This window comes from Kickxella alabastrina (genome assembly GCF_025024165.1).
Source record: "Kickxella alabastrina strain RSA 675 chromosome Unknown BX661scaffold_10, whole genome shotgun sequence".
NCBI classification, from domain to species: domain Eukaryota; kingdom Fungi; phylum Kickxellomycota; class Kickxellomycetes; order Kickxellales; family Kickxellaceae; genus Kickxella; species Kickxella alabastrina.
Genome location: NW_026251481.1, coordinates 478,823 through 492,574, shown reverse-complemented (window position 1 = coordinate 492,574; position 13,752 = coordinate 478,823). Strand labels below are relative to the sequence as shown.

General features: G+C 53.4%; 6 protein-coding genes across 6 annotated transcripts; 3 read left to right on the top strand and 3 right to left on the bottom strand.

Annotated features, from left to right (window-relative positions):
- Window positions 1–302: 302 nt before the first annotated feature.
- Window positions 303–1,981, bottom strand: BX661DRAFT_182144 (uncharacterized protein). Its single transcript, XM_051535899.1, has one exon. The coding sequence runs from the start codon at window positions 1,480–1,482 to the stop codon at window positions 526–528; it is 957 nt and encodes a 318-aa protein (XP_051391985.1). The 5' UTR covers window positions 1,483–1,981; the 3' UTR covers window positions 303–525.
- Window positions 1,982–6,980: 4,999 nt separating this feature from the next.
- BX661DRAFT_142783 (EF-1 guanine nucleotide exchange domain-containing protein) lies at window positions 6,981–8,015 on the top strand (the record flags this gene model as incomplete). The annotated part of the gene is made up of 2 exons (XM_051532967.1): window positions 6,981–7,057; window positions 7,448–8,015. 2 exons carry the CDS (start codon window positions 6,981–6,983, stop codon window positions 8,013–8,015), a joined length of 645 nt encoding a protein of 214 aa, XP_051391984.1.
- A 244-nt stretch (window positions 8,016–8,259) lies between these two features.
- On the bottom strand, window positions 8,260–8,739 carry BX661DRAFT_198243 (uncharacterized protein; the record flags this gene model as incomplete). Its single annotated transcript, XM_051538211.1, has 1 exon — window positions 8,260–8,739. The coding sequence occupies one exon, from the start codon at window positions 8,737–8,739 to the stop codon at window positions 8,260–8,262; it is 480 nt and encodes a 159-aa protein (XP_051391983.1).
- Window positions 8,740–10,110: 1,371 nt separating this feature from the next.
- Window positions 10,111–11,637, top strand: BX661DRAFT_198242 (uncharacterized protein; the record flags this gene model as incomplete). Its single annotated transcript, XM_051538210.1, has 1 exon — window positions 10,111–11,637. The coding sequence occupies one exon, from the start codon at window positions 10,111–10,113 to the stop codon at window positions 11,635–11,637; it is 1,527 nt and encodes a 508-aa protein (XP_051391982.1).
- On the bottom strand, window positions 11,626–12,759 carry BX661DRAFT_182138 (budding uninhibited by benzimidazoles 3-like protein). The gene is made up of 2 exons (XM_051535898.1): window positions 12,209–12,759; window positions 11,626–12,152 (listed from the first exon to the last, which is right to left on the bottom strand). The coding sequence occupies exons 1-2, from the start codon at window positions 12,670–12,672 to the stop codon at window positions 11,675–11,677; spliced, it is 942 nt and encodes a 313-aa protein (XP_051391981.1). The 5' UTR covers window positions 12,673–12,759; the 3' UTR covers window positions 11,626–11,674.
- A 113-nt stretch (window positions 12,760–12,872) lies between these two features.
- On the top strand, window positions 12,873–13,726 carry BX661DRAFT_198240 (GAF domain-like protein; the record flags this gene model as incomplete). The annotated part of the gene is made up of 2 exons (XM_051538209.1): window positions 12,873–12,906; window positions 13,191–13,726. The coding sequence occupies 2 exons, from the start codon at window positions 12,873–12,875 to the stop codon at window positions 13,724–13,726; spliced, it is 570 nt and encodes a 189-aa protein (XP_051391980.1).
- Between the last annotated feature and the right edge of the window lie 26 nt (window positions 13,727–13,752).

The window sequence follows — 13,752 nt, the reverse complement described above, 5'->3', positions numbered from 1 at the left end:
TCGTGGATAACAAGGTCACAACGCCGATTTTACCTTTAAACACGGCAGCTATGATGGATTTCGATGTGTATATATATATATGTGTAAATATATTGCTCGTTTTCTCTTTTAATTCTCAGCAAGGCGCCAGCTGCACTGCGCGCGATGGGTGATGAATGGTGACTGTGGCCGTGGCTGTGGCCGTGGCTATGGCTTTATATTGCAAGATTGTAAGGTAGTTCGATACGCCGGAACGAAAAATTAAAGTTTAAAGTGCGCGAAACAGTCTAATTAGGTTTGAAAATGTTACAATACACTAAAACACTTGAACTAAAGATAAAATGTAATGCGACTAGTTGCCAGACCGACAGGTGCTGATCGCCCTTTTCTTTTCGCTTGAGGCTGACAGCAAACAAGCGCGAAATGATTTTTTCTGTTTCTGGCGCACACCAAAAGCAACACAGCCTAATCTGATAATTTCTCATCGCCATCACAAAGGCTGTCTTTATTTTCTATTCTGCTGGCGTATGTATTGATCTGTTCAAGCTACTTGACGCGGCGAACGCGCTTGCTCTGCTCCTTCTTGAGCTGCTTCTTGCGGTCCTTTTCCTCCCACTTGCGGCGCTGCTCGGGCGACATCTTGTCAACCTGCTCGAGCTCAATACGGCGCTTCTCGGACAAGGCCTTGGCCAGGGCCTCCTGCTTATCCTGCTCTACCATGCGCGAAAACTCCTTGAAGGCCTCGTCGCGCGTCTTAGTCAGCTTCTTAACAGACTCGGGGCGCAGGTTAATGCCCTCGGGAATGTAGTCGACCAGGTAGAACACAAACTCGAGCAGCTTCTTGAACTGCGCGATGCTATTGTTGGTCGCCTCCGGCAGGCGGATCACGACCGAAAGCTTCTTGTCGCGCTTGAACTCGTGGCTGTCGGGCTTCTCAGCCGGGCTGTCGGTAATGATGACCTCCTCCAGAAGCGAGCTGTCGTCGGCCAGGATGTCCCCGAGGCCCGATTCCAGCAGCTGGGCGGTGGCGTCGGCGTTTTCGCTGAACAGTACCAGCTTTGGCGAGATCTTGTCGTTTGCGACGATCTTTGTGAAAGTGGAGATGTCGTAGCGATCGCGGTTGAGTGCCTTTGCGCGCTTGCGCTGGACGGCGGCAAACACAAACCCGACAAACTCGTCTTCGTTCAAAACAATCTCCATTTCGAGCTTCTCCTGGTTGTTGGCGACGAGGTCATTGAGCAGAGAAACAGGGTCCTGGCGCGCCTTGAGCATTAGGTGGCCCTGAACAAACTTGCAGTGGCGACGCCCGCTGGCATACAAGAGCATGTCGGCCGCGCTGTCCCACTCCAAAACGCGCTTTCCGTCGCCGACAAGGCTAAAGTTGGCATTCAAGACCTCAGCGATGGGTTTCTCCCATGTCTTTGAAAGCTGGGTGTTTGTCCGCGATCCGTAGAAATAGTTTGCGACCAGGCCGATTGCCAGCGCGACAAGCATCGCTTCCATTTTGAAGTTTGTAAATGTAAGCTCGACCGCAACGGCTATCGGTGTGTCGTTACAGGTGCAGGTGTGCGTTCAGACCAAATGCGATTCAAAAAGGGGGTATGTTAGTATCATTCCTTTGGTTGTAAGACAGCGCCAATATCGCTGTGTAATTCGCGCTCTGGCGGTCTAAACACTCAGTATAATAGGGTGTGCATGCGCTGTACCTTGTGAGCCTTTGGGCGAAACCGGCGTCTCGGCAGCAGGCAGGGTAACCTCACCCACCACATCTTCGAGCTCATCGGCAATTACTTTGGCTGCAAGCAGTGCCACGCACGAAAGCGTGACGAGCGACAGTCTGAAGAGGCGAAGCATTAAATATGCAGTCTAAAAGTATACCCGAGCGAGAAATGCCAGCCTAGTAGAAATATATATATATATAAAGTAAACCACACCAAGTCAAAAAGCGCTACACGGCGGGCTTCCCCCACGCAGGTCGAGATAAAGCAACGGGCCAAGGTCAATTCGGGCTGCTGTAAAAAAACACCCCGAAATGCCGCTTGAGGATGAGGGATTGGTGGCAGTGTATGATTTGCCAGCCCGGCTGGCCAGTAAACAAAAAACTGCATTTCGCACACACAAAAACTGCATTTCGCATACAAAGAAACTGCACTTCGCACGGGAAGCTGCTTTACTTGCCGCGTTGTTGCTGTTTGCTTCGTACACGCTTAAGACCCCGTATGTATTTCCCTGCCATCAGCCAGGCCATCCTGCCCACGCCCAGTCGGATGCGCGGTCACGCCCAATTGACTCAAAATTGAACCCCCGCTGTCAAGCCAGACCAAGCCAGACCGAACTAGTAGGGTAGTGTCGGCAGTGGCTGCAACCGGCCCTGCTTGGGTTTCCCTTGTCAACCCCAGATTATGCCCGCCGATACAGCGAGTGACTCCGATCACGACAACATAGCATTTTCAACAAATTATAAGCAAGTATTCTTGACTCTTCCCTCGTCGTTGAGAAACACAAGCCCTTACGCCGCCACATTCTTTTCCACGCTTTTCCCCGCTTATTTTTTGCGCTTTCTTTGCATTCCGGCCATCGCGCACATTTTTTATATATAGAATTTACTAAAAAAAAGTGCGAGACATCGCTTAGCTCGACTAAACGCTCCTTTTCCAATTGACCTATTTTTCATACATCGACCCAGCTGCTGATTAAAGTAATGACGCAAATGCCCGACTCTCTGGCACACGGCGGCCCTAGCACCAGCACCAGCCCCAGAACTAACACTGTTGTCGTCACTACCGGGGGCGAAAGCACATCAAACTCCTCGCTGCTATTGCGGCTATTCACATCGCAGTTCTTTGACTCGTGGTTGGCCGTCAGCTACCTGTTCCGCTATCCGCACATTGTCGGGGTCCAACACTACCTGTGCAATGAGCTGCGCAAGTTCCCGCTGGAGGAGGTCGAGTTTTTCCTGCCACAGCTGGTCCACCTAATGATTACCCGGCCCAACGAATCGATAGCCATCGAGTCCTTGCTACTGGACATCTCTCTGCAGTCATCGCACGTGGCCATTCTGCTGTACTGGTACTTACAGGCGTACCTGGCCGATCTAAAACTGAACCCGCGCACGGCCACCTTCAAGCATTGCCAGCGGATCATAAACCAGGTACAGGAGTTACTGTTTACCGATATAGCGCCCGAGCTCATTATAGATTCGCCCGATGCGGTGCAGCACGCGTACCTGATGGCGATGGAAAGCGTCACCTCCACCATTTCGCCGCCAAGCCGTTTGGCGAGCCTGGCAGTGCGCTTTCGGTCGATGCTGCGCTTGGCCCCCCAGGCCCGAGAGAACCTACAGGCTGCCATAGTCGGTATTGGGTCGACTGCGGCATCGGCAGGTGCGCCGTCTCTTGCGCCGGCCATGGGGTGGATTGCAGTGGCACAGGGTCAGTGCGCCAAGCAGCCCGAGCGGATTGGGGAAGATACCGATCTGCCACCCCAGCAAAACATGCTTTCTGGCAAGAATCGCGGCCCTCGTGCATCGCCTCACGGCCGGTCAGTGTCCGTGGCTCGGGGCCTGGTCGGGAAGCAGATAGCTGATGCCGTTAACGGTGCGGATAGAAGCTGCGAGGAGCTCGGCCCGCATATCATAAAAGCTATCGGTCATCAAAGCCCGTTCTCTGCTGGCTGCACTGAAGACAGCCATGAGTCTGATAGTATGGCGCTAGAAAGCGCCGCCCGGGTCTCGGTGAGCCAGCCAGCCACACCAGTCACCTTTGGAGCGCCTGACGTGTCGCGAGAAGATGGGCAGGGCATTGACACAACTGCCGCTTCTAATTCCCTTGACTCTGAGGACATGCGTGTAGGATCAGCGCCCGAGCGGAACTCGGCCGTGTTTACCGGCAGCGGTGCATCCTCCGACGGGCCTTCCAAGCCCGCGCAGCGCGCGGCTGTTGGAAGCAGGTCACCGACCCCGGCCGAACGCACGTCCACCGATTCCTGCCGCACGGTCGCTGTTATGGAAAGCTTCCAGCGCGCAAACTCGGTGTTCATCAGTGGAGACAACGCCGAAGAGGAGCGCAACAACAAGCGCGGGTTTTCTTCTCGCAAAAACTACCTCACAAAGGCCGCAAAGGAATTCCAGAGAAACGCCAAAACTCTCGATCGGCGGCTTGGGCGCCCGTCAGACGCGCCAAAAGGCCCACTGAGCAACGGTGACGTCCCCGCGTCTCGCGAGTCTGTCGGCCGTGTCGCTGGTGAAGACGCTGCGGCGACTATGCGTGAGACGCTCGACGACTTGGCAACGTATATGGAGTGCGAGCGGCAAAAGCTTGAACGCCGGACGGGCTACTTTGGCGCAGAAATCAAGTTTATGACGACCTTGATGGACATCTCGCAGCGCGTGTGCGCGGTGTCCAAGGCTGGACGCCAGCAGTTTCTGAAGGCCGAGTTAACTCTGCTCAACCACAACTTGGACCGCGACACGTGCATTCCGCTTTGGTGCCCCGACGCCGACGGGGCGCACCACCACCACCACCGCATTGTGCGCATCCCCACCGATGATACGGTCGTGCTCAACTCTGCCGAGCGAGCCCCGTATCTGCTGACGCTTGAGGTGCTTGAGCCCGAGGCATCCCTGGGGCACCCGGACCGTGCGCGCTCGTCATCCATTGTTGGAGACAGTCTCTGCCAACCAGGTGCGTGCGCTGCGGGCGTTTCCGACACTGCGGTCGGCGTGCACCAGGATATTTTGTCCCGAAGCGCAGACATTGCCGCCGAGACATTTGGCTCTAAAGCGGCTCCGCCCGTGATCATCACGGCCACTTCCAACCTGAATGAGCGCGGCTCTCCGGATGCATTCCAGCTCAGCACGTCAACGTCTCCAGCGGCAATGTTGTCTCCTTTACAGACGCCGGCCACAGCAAATGCCGCGGCCGAGGAGGTTGACGAGCAACTGATGGCCGAAGTCTTTGGCGATTTGGACGACGTTACGAGCATGCCCAACATGCCAATGTCGCCCGTTGCTAACCGCAGACACTCGGGTAGCTATGTGAGCACTAGACAGCACCCGCATTCGGCTGCCCAGCCAATGTATCCCGCGCTCAGTCACGAACACGAGCACGGCGGCACTTTCCAAAAATCACCCGTTGTCGGTCTGGCGCCCCTCGCGGCCCAGCCAGCTATTCCTGGCGCCAGCAGCGGCAGCGGCGGCACCATCAATGGTAGAAGTAGCAGCAGAGGCCCGATTTCGCGAGTACCCGTTAGCCAGGACGACATCAGGGCACGCATGCGGACGGCGTCAGTGCTGCTGGCACAGCTCGCGCGGCAGCAGAAGGCGCTGGGCATCAAGATGAACAACCTGGTTGTTCCCCAGCCTGCCGCCGGTGGCAACATCAGCAATGACAGCGACACCGCAAAGTCCCGGGGCGACATTTCCGACACTATAAAGCGGCGGGGAAAGCTGAGCAATGCCACGATTCAGGCTTTGGCAATGGAGGGCATCCGCGACAAGCTGATTCGCGAGATGATGCAGCTGGAGGAGCTACGCCTGAAGCAACCGGGGCTCGACAGCGTGGCCGGCTCGGCAGCGGCGCAGGAGGCCGGGGTAGAGGGTGACATCAGCCTTCACGAAGTCGAGTTCAAGGATGATCCCAGCGCCAAGGTTCTCAAGGAGGATTGGGAGTCGAAGAAGGCGCGCATCCGGCGCACGTCGCCGTTTGGGCGACACAAGAATTGGAACCTGCTCTCAGTCATTGTCAAGGAGGGCGCCGACCTGCGGCAAGAGCAGCTGGCGCTGCAGCTGATCCGCGAGATGCAGCGCATCTGGCAGCACGAGAACACCGGCGTATTTGTCAAGTACTATCGAATCATGGTGACCGGCGAGGGCTGCGGCCTGATGGAGACGATCACAAACACAGTCTCGGTGCACTCGATTAAAAAGGAGTTTTACTCGTCTAACCCGAGTACACAGGGCCGCCGTACACGCTGTACAATTACTTTGTCACATCGTACGGCACGCCCGACACGCAGCGGTTTCGCGAGGCGCAGGACAACTTTATGCGCAGCCTGGTGCCGTACTCACTGATCACATACATTCTGCAGATCCGCGACCGCCACAACGGCAATATCCTGCTGGACACAGACGGGCGCATCATCCACATTGACTTTGGTTTCATGCTGTCCAACTCGCCTGGATCCGTTGGCTTTGAACAGGCACCGTTCAAGTTTCCGATGGAGTATGCCGACATTCTGGGTGGGCGCGAGAGCGCGAAGTTTGGCGAGTTCCGCGAGCTGCTCGTCAAGGCATTCTTTGCGCTACGAAAGCATGCAGACAATGTGTGCCTCCTCGTGGAGATGATGCTCAAGGACTCGCCACTGCCCTGCCTCAGCGGCGGTGCAGCCACCGTGACTGCCCTGCGCGACCGGTTCCACCTGGCGCTGTCGGAGCAGCAGGCCGAAGAGCTGGTCGACACGATGCTCGTCAGCAGCTGCGACAACATCACCATGCGCATGTACGACGCATTCCAGTATTATTCCAACGGCATTTTGTGATGCCAAATTCGATGTTTTTTATAATTTGATTTTGTTGCTGATTTTGTTGCTGATTTTTTATTTGTAATGCAGAATCCGCCCAACACTCGGCTCGCCCCATGTCCGAGTCGTTGGGGAGGATGTGGTGGTGGGCAGGCAAACCGAAGGCGGGTTTTTATCGCCCTTCTGGGACCGTTCTTTCTGCGCGAATAACGCAGGAAAAATTCTTCTATCGCCTTCCGCCGTGCATTGTTGTTGAGATCGCAATTGTGAAAAATTTTCTCTCAAGCGCACGCTTCAAGCCTACAGTTGCTATTTTTTTTTCACAAAGCTGTTCTGGAGGATGGAGAGAGAAAAATGGGGGTCTTGTTGACGACCCAGCGGCGCGGCTGGCTTTCTCGCCTTTCTTTTCTTTTCTTTTTGCACAGCCATTATCTTTCTTTTTTTCCATATTCTAATTTCACTCATCTTCCACACAACCCAAGATGTCCATTTCTCTGTCTGCTTCGACTGCCAACATCGTCCTGAACGGCTTCTTCGAGGATAACTCCTTTGTCTCTGGGTAAGCATTTCGCCTTTTTTCTACTTGAATCTGTTTATGACCAATCTCACGCCTGAAACTGAATTTACTAATAGCTGGCACACACGATCCAGCAAGAGTGCGCCTTGAGTGCGCAACCTTACTTGCCACTTGTGTGCTTGAGCTGGTGCGTATGAGTGTGTTTACGGGGGATGATGATTTTAACATTGGTCCGTGTTTCTGAAGCGGCTTAAGACCCCGCTACCTGCAGACAACAACTTTTCCAACTTTTGCTGACCCTACAACACTCATCACTGCAACATGTGTGCTTTTTTGCGGCGATCTGTATTTTGCGAGCGCTTTGTTATTGATTTGGGGCATTTTTTTACTAATTATATTCTACCCCATTTTTCTGACAATTGGACATGATAGTGTTGAGGCCACCGCCGCCGACGCCGAGGTTTTCCAGGCTCTGTCTGCCGCCCCCGACGCCAGCGTCTTCCCCCACCTTGCCCGCTGGTACAAGCACATCTCCAGCAAGGGTGATGCCATCAACAGCCTGAAGACCGCTGATGCCCCCGTTGCCGCCGCTGCTGCCACTGAGGATGAGGATGACATTGATCTCTTTGGCTCTGATGACGAGGAGGAGGATGCCGAGCTTGAGAAGCTGAAGGCTGAGCGTCTCGCTGCCTACCAGGCCAAGAAGGTTGCCAAGGGCCCCGGCCCCGCCGCCAAGTCCATGGTTACCTTTGAGGTTAAGCCTTGGGAGGCCGAGACCGATCTTGATGAGCTGCAGGTTCTCGTTAAGGGCATTGAGATGGACGGTCTCACCTGGGCCCAGACGGGTCAGAAGATCCCCATTGCCTATGGTGTCAGCAAGCTCCAGATTAACGCCACCATTGAGGATGCCAAGGTCTCGACTGACGACCTTATTGACAAGATCACCGAGTTCGAGGACTACGTCCAGTCGGTTGACATTGCCGCCTTCATGAAGCTCTAAGCAGCAAACCTTGTAACACCAATATTTTAATACAAAATGTATAAATTACAATGGTTATTTCACGTCAGAGAACTGCATGAAACCCACGCTTAATAGCAGTTAGGCTCTATTTTTGCTGTTATTTTTGCTGTATTGTATGGTCTTTTTGTTTCGCTTTTAGTGTTTGCATTTCTGCATGGAAATCGAGTTAAAAATTGACAGCGCAGAATGCGTCGTGTGCGAATGAATGAGGGCGGTCTTGCGCTCAGACAAACTGCTGCACCAGCTTGTCCAGGTTGGTGGAAATCACCCGCAGATTCTTCGCGGTAGGCGCGCCGCAATCGCTAGAACCGCCGGCAGTCCGAGCGGCCTCGGGGACCGAGGTCTTAAACAGCTCTTGGAGCTCGCGCAGCCCAGCGATTGTGTCTGTATAGTCAATGCCCAAGATCTTCTCCTCGATATCGGGGTTGCCGAGCGCCTGCGCAGCGGGGGCAAACTGGTGGAAGTCGCGGAACATGGATGCTTGCAACTGGCGAGCGACCGAATCCAGAACGAGCCGGTTGGATCCGCTGAGGGCCTGGATGGAGGGCGACAGGCAGTTGCTGCTCGCATCGAGCCTCTGGATGCGGTTGCTGGCTGGAATCACCATGCCTGCGGGAGCCCTGGTGCTGGCGGGGGCCACGGGGGTGGCGGTGGCCACGGCAGCGAGCAGAGCAACTGCGGTGCAGAGCGAACTAAAGTGCATATTTATCGGTGTTGTTAATAAGTTGGAAGAAATATAAAAAAGTGAATATATAGTCTGGTAGAAGCTGGTACGTACAGAGGGGACAGGAATATTGACGAGATATATAAGCTTGGACGAACAAACAAACGAATACAAAAATATTTACAAAAAAATGCCTTAGGCCAAACCTTTGGCTCCAAAAAAGCTCGAGTTTGCTATTTGTGGAGATTTGCCACCCCTTGGTTTTGTTGCAAAAATGTCAATCTTTTGTGTGGGGTGCTATCAAATAAAACGCTCTATTTTTTATTTTCTCCGCATTTGCGTATGTGGCCACTTTTTTGGCAACCAGGCCTTGTGCGAGCGAGGCAGGCAGTGTGGCTCTGAGGACAATATGCAATGCCAGCTGCCAGGTTATATTTGACGCCATGACGCGGCTGCTCTTTTTTATATTGACACGCGCATGGCGCGCTACTCTACTGTGAAAGTGTGAGAAGCTTGCATAAATTATCTAGAAAGTTGAATTATCATGGATGAGGAGAAAAACGCGCCAAAAAATACACCAACAAATTCCCAACCTTCGAGACTGTGCTTACGTGCTTACCTTTACACTTTGTTAAAAGGTAAAGTGCGTTAACGCCTTTTGCCGGAGGTAGGGAATTGAGTGTAATCATTTGGCAGAGGCTCAGCAGCAGCAGCCGGGCGCAAAGCCAAGGAGATAACCCTCTGCTGCAGCTACTCATCCCCAAGCAGCGCACAAATTGTTTTATCCACATATCATGGTGGCTATAGCCGTCAGTTGTATAACACAGGGCAGGGCTTTGCCCAGAGAAAATAGAGCCATAAATACACTTGCTCATTTGACAAAGTATGGACGTTTCTTTTGTCCAGCGCATCAAAATTCTAGTTGCTTTACTTATCAGGCATCTTTTTTGTGCTTGTATTTATGTTACTATGGATGGTCTTGTGCAGTTATATTCCCACATATTAGGTTTTGTGCTTGATTTAAAGATTAGAAAAAGGCGCATCAAAAAGCAGTAAAAATTTAACCAAATCGTGAGACCCTGGCTTTTGGTGCCCACTCTTGGTAATAACAATGCGTTATGCAAAGTCGAGCGAAGAAAAGGGAGGCCTTGTTCTAGCAAAACTTTACAGATTCGTAGGTGGTTGTTATTGACTCGTCTCAGGATCATGGTGTTCAAATGCAGTGTCAAATTGGGTACATTTTGTAGTGGACATCTCTTTTGATTCGTTCTTTCCTCGTTTATTTTCCCAGATACCATTTTAGATCATCATCCTCTTTGAATTGGCGTACAGCCTGCTACTTCTAACTTCTAACTTCTAACTTGTGTGCTGCAAACCACTAGTTGGCAGCCTTTACAAAACATATTCGGAATGTATGATTTTAAGGAGTTTATAGATACCAAGACGATACGGCTGTCAGCACAAGACGCGCTGCTTTCGTTTGCCAACCACCCACTCGTGCACTTCTTTGCGAACCATGACAACAAACCCGACTTTATGACAACAGCCATACTAAAGGCATCGCTCTTCACGGCATTAAAAGAGTTTCCGATATTGGTGGGGCACATCAAGAGCGCCGACAGCGGCTTGGATGCCGTGGTCATTGACAGAGACAACATAAACATGCCAGAGTTTGTGGAGTCGGCCAGCGATACCCACTATAGGGACCTTAAAGAGGCGTGCTTCAATTGGAGTGTATGGCCTGTTGGCGTTGCCACTACAGGCGCGGCAACTGCACCCGACAAAAGCAGAACCATCCGTCTGCTTAGCGTCCATATCATGAGGCTCAGAGACAACAGTGGCCTTGTTTTGTTTTGCAATATCCCACATTATATTCTGGACGGAATCGGCTATTACGGATTTCTCAGCCGGTGGGCCATGCTTTGCAAGATATTATGCAGCTCTGGCAGTCTTGGGAGGTCTGGCAGCTCGGCCGACATAGGACCACAGCCAGCAGCGCTCGAGTATACTTTCGATCGCAAAATGGTCAAAGCCCGCGTTTCGTCTTGTCAGCTGCCGCTCACCACGCTTGCCATTGAACTCCTTACTAGATCTAGCCTGGCGTCAAAGCTGCTCTCGAAAATGTCATTTTCTGCCAGAGCTCGCATTACATCGATATGCATGCACGTGGACTACGGCCAGGCGCATTGGTTCTACGTTTCGCACGAGTCGCTCGAGGGCTTGCGTAATCTAGTTGCAGCTCAAAATGGGGGCAGCTTGCCCACAACAATGACCTCGTACGCACTGTTGGCAGCGCTCGTAGACATGCCAGTGGCTAGGGCACAAAAGCTGATGAAATGTGCTCGTAGTGCCATTGCTAAAGGAGCGTCTGCGGTTGGCGCCGCACTGTGTGCAATGGCTGCCGCTAGCAGCGCCGCTGCAACGCACCATGTGTTGCTGAACACTGTGAATGCGCACCAGTTCATCCAGCCCCAGTCCGGCTGTTACGTCGGCAACCCAGTCTTATTACACCCCATATACACTCCCCTCGAGCAATTGGACCACGAAACAACTGCAGAGTCGTTCGTCGATGCCGCAACACGTATCGCTGCAGAGGTCGGTGGCATTGACGAGGCTTACTTTGGCCAGTACATCGACACCCTCAATGCACACCCAGCAGCCCATGCTCGGTTTTCTGTGTTTGTCACTACGACTCCGAGCATGTTGACAATCGTTGACGAGCGCCCATACAAAATGGGCAATGTTGACTTTGGCCATGGATGTCCTGCTTGGGTAAGCGGTATTCCGGTCCAAATGCCCAACTTTGTTGCGTTTTTCGCCCAGCCAGCGCGCATGGACGACAACGGCGTGTTTGTGTATGTCAGCCTGCGTCCTGGCGTGGTCAAGTACTTGGTCCAGGACGCGTTCTTCACAAAATACGCCAGGATCTTGTTCTGAGCTTTTGCAAAATTTAACAATATATTTATTTCACACATCATGCCTTTTTGGACTTTGGCTTGGTCTCGTTTTCTGAGATGGGCCGAATCCAGATCGAGTCGGGCGGGTGGTCCTTCTCGCCCTCGTCGTAGGTGTAGGACGAAGCAACAGCAAGCGCGTTCCCGGATGCGTTAAAGTCGAGCGAGGCAACAGAGGCAGGGTATCCTTGATACTGCTTCAAGCGCTTCTTATTGTCGGGGTCCCACAGCGACACGACGCCGTCGGATCCACCGGTGACAAATGTGTGGTGTACATGGTGGAAGGCAACGGCGTTGACGGGGTACACCAAATCCACGTTATCCTCTGCAGTTTGGCGATGGCACTTGAAGGCGTAGTTGCTCTTTTCCACGCCCTTGAGGTACTCGACGGCCACGCGGCCCTCGACAGAGCTGCACACAAAGCCCTGGCTGTCGGGCATCAGCTTGATGCATCTCGTCGGGTATTTGAGGGAACTCTCGCGAACCTCTAATGCAGAGCTGATATTGCGCACGTCGTATATAAGGATCTTTCTGCCGGCCAGCGCGACCGCAACCAGGTCCCCTGGGCCGACATCGAGTACACGCGCTCGTCGACGTTGATGGTTGCCACGGCCGCAGACGCTGTCACAGCTGGGGTTCTGCAGTCCCACGCACGCAGGGTGCGGTCCCAGCTGCCCGAGAGCAGCACGTTGTGCATGTGGGAGAACTCCAGAGCGCTGATTTCGCCGTCATGGCGGCCGATCTCCCGCGTGTGGCTGTAGTCTGCCTCCCAGGCAAGCAGCCGCCGATCCAGGCCGCCTGAGAATGCGCATGTAGAGCCAAAGGCAATGTCCAGGACAGCGGCGTGGTGCGCATGGTGGGTGGCGACCAACTGGTTCGCATGGGCGTCGTAAAGGCGCACATGCTGGTCCCACGAGCTGACCAGGAGCTTTGTGTCATCGACAGGGTGGAATCTCAGCTGCGATATGCCGTCGCTCGGTGGCTGTGATAGCTGATACTGCTTGTGGCCGCTGCTCATTTTCCGCGGGCTTGCAAATGCAGAAAAGGGGCTAAATGCAACGCAAAAATGGAAAATGGAAAATGAAAAATGAAAAATACGAGGGAGAGGGAAAAGAAGCAGAGCCTGGCACAAACACAGTTGAACCAGCCCAAGCCAAGTCGAATAATAGATCGGTTGATTTGTGATCTGGCCGCTAAGCGCAGTGGCAGATTAGACCCATGCCGCAGATTGTCGGTGGAAGCTGCTCCATACGTGCCCTCGCCCTCTTGCCACATCCACTCACTGGCTGACGTGCGGGCCTCACGCGGGCAATGGCATGAGCCTGGGCTTCTTCCACCCACTTCCCCCAATCCCAGACAAACTCCCTTCCAACACTCATATATAAAATGTTTGTTTTGCAAGGGTTTGCAAGGCACCGCCTTCCTTATCTTTAATTATTTGCAAGACAGCACCTTTTCATTCAGCTCTTCAGCTTTTCAACTTTATATTTTCAGTCTCTTCAAGGATAACATATACTCGCAGCACACAGCATACAGGCATGGCATCGTTCATCCCCGGATTTAACAACACACTTGACCCCAAGGCCCAGTTCTACCTGGAGCTTGCGTCGGAGTGCGCCAGCCTGCTTGAGGGGCAGCGCAACCTGGTCACCAACACGGCCAACATCTCATCGCTGGTGTACCACAGTCTGCTCGAAACGCCCTTGCGCGAGGGAAAGCCCGTGAACTGGGTCGGGTTTTATTTGCTGGACGCCAAGAAGGCCAACTCGCTGATTCTCGGCCCGTTCCAGGGAAAGCCTGCCTGCACGGAAATTACCATTGGGCGCGGCGTGTGCGGCACGTCGGCGCTAGAGGCCAAGACGGTCGTAGTCAAGGACGTGCACGAGTTCCCCGGCCACATTGCGTGCGACGCCGCGTCAAAGTCCGAGATTGTTGTGCCGCTGACGACGCCCGATGGCAAGGTGCAGGGTGTGTTTGACATTGACGCGTCGGAGCTGGACGCATTCGATGACTTTGATCGCATCGGGCTGGAGGCAATTGCCGCCATGGTGGTTGAGGCTTCTGATTTTTGAGCTAGCTTTTGTATTTACAGTCGTCA

What these genes read in the sequence shown, in the direction of transcription:
- BX661DRAFT_182144 (XM_051535899.1), bottom strand. Translation starts at nt 1,482, where the DNA reads ATGGAAGCGATGCTTGTCGCGCTGGCAATCGGCCTGGTCGCAAACTAT.
- BX661DRAFT_182138 (XM_051535898.1), bottom strand. Translation starts at nt 12,672, where the DNA reads ATGAGCAGCGGCCACAAGCAGTATCAGCTATCACAGCCACCGAGCGAC. An exon ending in ATGTCGGCCCAGGGGACCTG is followed by an intron (nt 12,153 to 12,208) that starts GTTGCGGTCGCG and finishes GCGCAATATCAG; the next exon opens with CTCTGCATTAGAGGTTCGCG.